Source organism: Amblyomma mixtum, chromosome 3 (genome assembly GCF_055824585.1).
Source record: "Amblyomma mixtum isolate Tamu chromosome 3, ASM5582458v1, whole genome shotgun sequence".
NCBI lineage: Eukaryota > Metazoa > Arthropoda > Arachnida > Ixodida > Ixodidae > Amblyomma > Amblyomma mixtum.
In genome coordinates this window covers 400186535-400193910 of record NC_143014.1, presented here as the reverse complement: position 1 = coordinate 400193910, position 7376 = coordinate 400186535, and the positions used below count along the sequence as shown (strand labels likewise).

General features: G+C 48.5%; 1 protein-coding gene across 1 annotated transcript; it reads right to left on the bottom strand.

Moving 5' to 3' along the window:
* Positions 1–723: 723 nt before the first annotated feature.
* LOC149357352 (P2X purinoceptor 7-like) lies at positions 724–2363 on the bottom strand. The gene is made up of 3 exons (XM_089576572.1): positions 2131–2363; positions 1310–1528; positions 724–877 (listed from the first exon to the last, which is right to left on the bottom strand). The coding sequence occupies exons 1-3, from the start codon at positions 2361–2363 to the stop codon at positions 724–726; spliced, it is 606 nt and encodes a 201-aa protein (XP_089432698.1).
* Positions 2364–7376: the final 5013 nt, after the last annotated feature.

Here is a 7376-nt window from a genome sequence, read left to right as displayed (position 1 = left end):
GTTCTTTTACTGCATGTGCACAATGGGCACAGAGGTGAGCAAATAGGAGAGGACTTGATTCAATGAAACTGGTTTGTCTGGATAGCACAGATATTGACATGCTGACATAATAATCAGTGCGTTGCAGAAGGCAAGGCATGCACCCTCACGTCGTATGTGGGCTTTATTTTATGCACTGTGCAGCGCTAAAGCTTTGCTGCACATGCATTAAGTTAAATAGGGTAGCACTTCTCAGGAATTTGCAAAAAGTGCATACAACTGAGGAAGTCCATTGTATAAAGATGTCTCACTGTACCAGTTTATGCTTGGCACGAACAGGCTCGGCCACGGTCACTGTTTATCCATGGGAGCTAATGCAGGTGTAGCTATTCTGCGATTTTACTGTGACGTATGCAAATGCGTGCATTCATTCGTAGTGATTACAGCGCAACTGATATTTTAGCACAGGTACAAACCCTGTTATGTGGTGTGAATTTCGGGCAGTTATATTGTTCAAGGCAGCGTTTCATGCGTATGTCATATGTATATCTAGGCCAAGTATGTTTGTGTAACTATACAAGGTATACCTTTGTCCAAAATATAACTTGTGATCATTCAGACTAATGTATATTTTTTTAACTGTAGTTCATGTTCTGCCTTGCATTTTGATGTGAAATAAATGATTGCACACCTTGTTACCTTCACTGGGCACAGTTCAGTATGTTTTGCTAATATGAAACTGATTTATTGTGGGTAGCGAGACCCACAGTATTGCTGGGCAGGAAAATCGTTGCGGATTTCTGCCACGACACAGCTTGGCAGAACTCTACGACTGCCTCTCCCAAGGCGACGCCATATCCACCTGACGCACTGCCGGTAGGCTGTGTACCTGTAACGACTGCAAAAAATAGTCACAGCATTACGATGGTGATATGCAAGACGCAAAAAATACGCTGTTAAATAGTCACACAACCCTGAATTCATTTTTCAATCTCAGTGGCAAGTGTCAGCAACTGAGGTGCTGGATAGATGTGTAAACAGAGTAAGAGAGTATGCAGTGCTATTAAGCTATACTTTCATTCTTTTGAGCTTTGCTCTCAGAATTGCCAAAATTTCAACCTTTGTGCTTAAACTTGAAAACTTAGTTCATATGATGCTGGCTGCATTCAAACTGTTATTGGTGCAAATGAATGGCGGCTAAGCTAGGTTTGAAGATCAATGACAAATGCAAGAGACACAAATGTCACCATTGAAACTCGTACAGGAGTGGAGCATGGCAATAAAGCTAATGCCTCTAGTAAATATGATTGAATATGCAACATCCACTTACCTGTGGAACCCTGGTGCGTTGACGAGGGCCGGCCTGTCTTCCAAGAGTACAAAATATGCAAGTTGCAGTGCATAGATGTTGAGGCACCCTTGCACAAACATGTTGCTGCTTGTGATGCACTGGGCACTGTCCGGGATATGGGCTGCTACTGGGGGCATTTCACGGCAGCACACAGACTCCAACGCCGTGTCCATTGCGCGACAGCGGCTGCAGTCACACCTAGGATAAATATTTTTTTATATATTATTAATATTACAGCACGCAGAACTGCACTTGCAAGCCGTTTTTCATCGTCGCGCCCGCAGCCGAAGGCAATTTCGCAAAGACCGCTTTGGGTATGCACCGGCGCGTTTTTGCGAGTGCTCGAATTAACACACGCTCGCCACAAAGGATGCGGCGAGAAACGCAACATCGTATGTTTCACGGAGCACGGTCAAAGAAACCAAACAGGTGTGCGAATGACTTCCTGGAGCGGCAAAATTGTACCCCTCAACCACGCAAACAGCTAAGTCTGCAGCCCTATTCATGTGAAAGAACATATGCAAACAGGTGAAAACACGTGCACACAGTTCAGGGAGAAATAGCATCCAAACGGCGTGATGTGTGCTCCCGACAAAATATATAAGCATTGTTTACCTATACAGCAAAGGCCGAGCTACAACATGCGGGGTTGCACGTGCTAGTGGCCACGTTTTTTTGTCTTTCGCGATGTTTGAGTGGCAGTGACTGACACAATGTAAATAGATCGGAGGAGACTGGCTGAGACGAAAACAAACAAAAATCCCTTAAACGAGCTGCAAAATAACAACCGCACTGCTTACCAGTTGACGTTGCCTATACGCTCGGCGTTCGCTGGCACAATCTGAGCGGCGTCGGGCCTGACGCCTGCCCCCTCTTCGGAATCGCTGGCCAGCGGATCAAAGACGAAGTGGTTGTCAGGGTTCGCAACCGCGGCGTCTTCTTCCTCGTCTGCGTCATCCCCCGATTCCTCATAATCGATGTCTTCGCCGAAATAAAACTCCTCTTCAGCTTCCGACTCGGAGCTATTCGGCATTGCGGCTTGCCCTCCGCCCGGCTCTCCGTGTTTACGCGCACCACGTGCGTGTCAAGCAGACGACATGCCTACACGACGTCACGGCTTTCCGGAACCACGTGACAACGCATTGGGCGCATTTGTTTCTCCAGTCCCGGACTACTTGCTGACAGGTCTCGGCTTCCGCTCTGACAGGAAACAGCGTCATGGTCACATGACCTACTTGCCATAGGCTGCTTGCGGACTCGCCGCCGGAGCCGGGCTCCCCCTCGGTTCCCGTATCTGGACGCCGTCATCTACTAGCAGACGATTTAAGACATGGCCACCACGACGCGGAAGCAACGCCGCGCGCTTGATCATGATACGGAGTCGATTTGAAGACCGTACCGTCAGCTTAGTGTAGATGCATGACAGAACTCGGCTTCGGGGGTACGATCGCCGCTACTGCTCGCTGCTCGCGCAAGTTCGCACAAAGTAGCGCAACTCGTTGCGGATAGGCAGATAGACGAAAGCCTTCGCAAAAATGCTGACAACAAGCGCTATAGCTGCTCCATTATACGAGTGATTCACCTGCGATGCTTTCAGGTAAGCGCGCAGACAGCATGTGGCAAAACAAGCGAACAAGAACCTCTTGACGACACGAGCAAACAATACGCGCTCGCAGCTCCGAACGCACGTCCGTGTGGGGTGGATTCCAAGAGAATAAGCGAAGATGCAAGAACAAAAAAATGGCCTGGCTTTGCTTATGGTTAAGCCTAGGATGCGAAGCATACCGCCGGCGGAGGCTGCGCGTCCGCAAGCGAGCGCTCGAGTTGAGCCCCAGCTTTCACAGATGGTGGGACGTCAGCGCCCCTAGCGGAAGGAGCGGCAGTTAGGCCGCTGGTGGAGGCTGCGCGTCCGCAAGCGAGCGCACGAGTTGAGCCCCAGCTTTCACAGCTGTTGTGACGTCATATCACGTGGTGCGCCGATGTAGGTCAAGTGGTAGCTACGCGGCCGCGCGCGGCGCAGCAAGGAAGAGCTCGGTTGTGCGGCTAGTATGCTTCGCATAAAAGTCTTACGATGGCTCAGAGAGCAGCTACGGACCTCACGTGAAGGTTTAACGCGCGATGTCGTCCTCCAGGAACACGAAAAGTACGCAAAATGCACGCAGAGTCTAACTCAATATGGCTGGCAGCGCGGCTCGCAGCTGTCGTCTGCTGCCTTCCCCGCAGCGCCAAGTAGCCCGTGGACTGCCATATGCGAAAAACGAACGCGTTGCTATGACGATGCAGGCAGGTGGGCGGAGCTTTCGGGCAGCCCGAGAAAAACAAATACCGGACTCGAGTCAGCAAGTAGTCCCGGACAGTCCGGGACCGAAAATCCAATGCGCCCATTGTCTCGTTTTCCACGTCATGTGAAAGCCTCGCAAAACCTGGCAACTACGAACCGAAACCGAAACTGCTGGGTACAGATAATACGATCATTAATTATATAATAGGAGTTCATGCTTCTAACATGGTGTTCCATGCTCACCGAATCGCTACGTGTTATTTGCAATCCAGAGGTACAACACAAAAATGTGGTGTCTCTACCCCTTTAAGCGTAACTTTACCACGTCAATAGCTCTAGTTAAACCTGTCTAATGAGCTTATTCTCACGCTCCTAAAGTGGAACTTTGCTCTGTATCAGTGGGCATGACATTGCTCATGCATCCCTACGCTTCTCAGAGGGGTAACGTTACCCTGCAGAGGACTGTACCGAACCCGTATTACAGTGTATTGTTAGATCTTCTCGAAAGTAAGGCACAGGTACGTTCGCAGTAATATCAAACATCCGTTCTCATTAAAGCAAGGCCGTTTCTGGGAGAGTTGAGGAAACCACTTTACTGTGCAGTTGTGTGGTAATGGTGCATCTACTGCAATGTACACTGTAAATACATTGCAACTAAACGCAGCATTATCATACACCTAGAGAACGAAGCTGCTTGCCTAAGAGGCATGATAACCACCTGCCTGCAGTATATGGACGTTTTTCTTCCCCACATTCATGGTTTTTGTTCCTGTTAGGGCTCTACGTTTGTGGTGTGGCGTGCAGCATTTCAGAGTGTTGTTTTTGCACGCTAGTGACAGTACACACGTAAGCACGGCAGTGTTTATTTCTTCATGAATTTAAAATTGCTGCATAACTCAGCAGTCTTCTGTCGGCGTCATGATAGCATCCATACTCCAAGTGAATATGTGTGAGGAAAAAACAAAAGCGCATGCGCACTGAGATCGCGTGTTTTTTCTGCGACAACTTGCAAAATTATACGTTAGCTTCTGCAGAAAGATATTTTCCAACCGAAAGCACTCATGTACAGACAGCAGACCCGCATTCTTTCTACAAAATGAAGGTGGGAGAAGCCTTTTAATCTATTTGGTGATCAACTAACGGATCTCCCCTTTGGTGGGCAGGGCAGGAGGTGATAACGCAGACTGCGAGAATTGTCGTCTTTGTTGGAAAATATCTTCTAAATCAGCGGCAAATTTGCAAGTTGACCACTCTCTTGAGGACTTGCCGTGACACGTAATAACGATCGAAAAATGTTTGCGGGTGAAGGTGAAGCAAGGCCATAACTTTAGTTGGGGGAAAAGTAGTCGTTTTTCTGCATTTAAAAGAAGAGGTAATCCTGGCCAGTCAACTCAGCTGCATATGGAAGAAAGACGCTAAATGGCTATAGGCCTCATAAAAAAAGGTATGCACTCCAATTCAATCCATTTTCAAATTTCAACCATTCATGCTGGAGAGTGCATGCATCTGCAATGTACTATCGTACGCAAAAGTGGAGAGACCACGGCTTCGACGACAGGAGCGGCTGCGGGGCAGCACCGCGGAGCTGCTATCTCGCGCTCGCTGCGAAATTGCCTCGTGTGACGCAAAACTTTTCCCTCGCTCTGGGGCTGGTGCTTAGCATGACTGACAAACTTCTAGTGCGACGTTCGGCTCTTCTGCTGCTGACGATCGCGTCGCAGAGTAGTGCGCACCGCAAGGAATTCAGGAATAGCGCAGTGGCTCCTTAGTGAAACAAGCGGGCGGTGACGTTGCGTCCACTCCCTTCACTCCGCAGCGCCAAATGCCATTCTAATTGTAGTTGCAGCGACGTTTAGTATTTTTTACCCACAGAAAGAAGAGTTGTGTGTTTTAAACAATAGCGTTAATAAGCGGCCGTCGAAAAAAAATCTCTGCCTCTCCCGTAAACGAGAGTACAGTAAGCATGAAATGTTTACGGGCCTAATGTAATCTCGGTGGACACCCGAACCGCACCGTACAGGAAGGGAGGAACGCCACCACCCGTTCAGCGCGATGCCTTGCCATTTGAACGCAAGGTTTTTTGAGGAAAGGAAATGGCGCAGTAATTCTCTGCCATCTCGGTGGACACCCGAACCGCACCGTAATGGAAGGGAGGAACGCCACCACCCGTTCGGCGCGATGCCTTGCCCTTTGAACGCAGCGCTCCTCCCCCGGGCCCTTGTGCGCCTGCGCGGCTTTGCTTCGATGCGCGAAGCCCCTAAGAGATCACGTATGTCAACGAAGTGTAACGTGGCATTTATGTGCTTTTTGCACGCGTTATTAGAAATCGGAAATTATAATTCCGTGCATTATCAAACCCACAGCTCCACTGATATCTTGATAAACATTGAGAAGGCACTGGCAGCAGTTATTTTTTGTCTCGTTTGGAGACCAACCGGTGCTTGCATGCCGGTCGCGTAGGAGGGCTTACAGAGTCTCGTTAATTCTCGTTAAGTCTCGTACGGTGCCCGGATGTTCTCGTTTCAGAGCCCGGATGACTGGAATTCAGTGCCCGGATGAGTGGATTTCAGTGCCCGGATGAGTGGATTTCAGTGCCCGGATGACTGGAATTCAGTGCCCGGATGAGTGGATTTCAATGCCCGGATGAGTGGATCTCGGTCTCGGCGTGACGTCACCACACTGCCGACAACGGGGGCTAAAAGCATTTCATGCTTAATAATGGTCGTCGGCGTCGGTCGCGTCGAGCGTTTCAAGCCTCGCAGCATTGAAAAATTTGTCAACTCCGGTACCTTTGCACCCCTACGTTCCCCGTTCGATGCGTCGCATCCTTGTAAAATTACTAGCATGTCTCTGGGAGATCGCATAGAAATACACTCTTAGAAAAAAAGGACTAACAGGGGGCGAGAGGTTAGTCTTTTTGGGGACTAACTCACCTGCCACTGGCAATCGTCCTTTTCGGGACTAACTGCAAAGGGTGTAACTGTTGGTCAACTGGAAAGGGTGCAACAGTTGTCCCCGGGAGCAGACGTTTAATGAAAAAAAGCAAACGAAGCGTGATTTCCAGCGTAATTAAGAGAGTTTCCGACAGAGCTTGACACACATAACAACGATAAAGGAAACAGAAATAAACATACATGGAAACACTAGGATTCGAACCGACAACCTTTGGACTATGAGCCGAGCGCGGATACGACTATACCACCACAACAGACGGTTTGAGGCAGAAAATAAAAGCCTTATATGCGAAACACACGCATTATTTGTCTTTACCGTTCAAACTGTTATCAAACGTATTGCTGTTTAGAGCACAGTATGGTGTTTTTTGTGTCATATGCTTTTGGAACAGCCTGCGCTAAGCTTTAATGCGCACGCACAACGGTCTAAATCGTGTTTTGGCCAAAAAAGAGGTGCTGAACTGTGTATACATTACGGCCGGTACTTCACAACCACAACAGTTGTTTTCTTTTCGTTTCTTTTTTTGCTTATAAGGTGGTCTTACTTCTTGCAATCGGCAGCTGCACATTACAGCCTGTGGAAAACAAATATAGAAGGCGATGGTTCACTTCGTTTTTTGTTACTGGCGGACAGCGGTGACAGGGAATTGACTGCTTGCCACTCTTAGGTTCGCTAAGTGTCGCCGATACTTGCACAGTATCACATAAACTCGTAAACAAACGGCAACGATATGAAACTACGTGTACTTGCCCAACCCTAACCTTTACAACAAACATTCGACACGTGCTGAAGCTCGTAGTATTTGTTTAT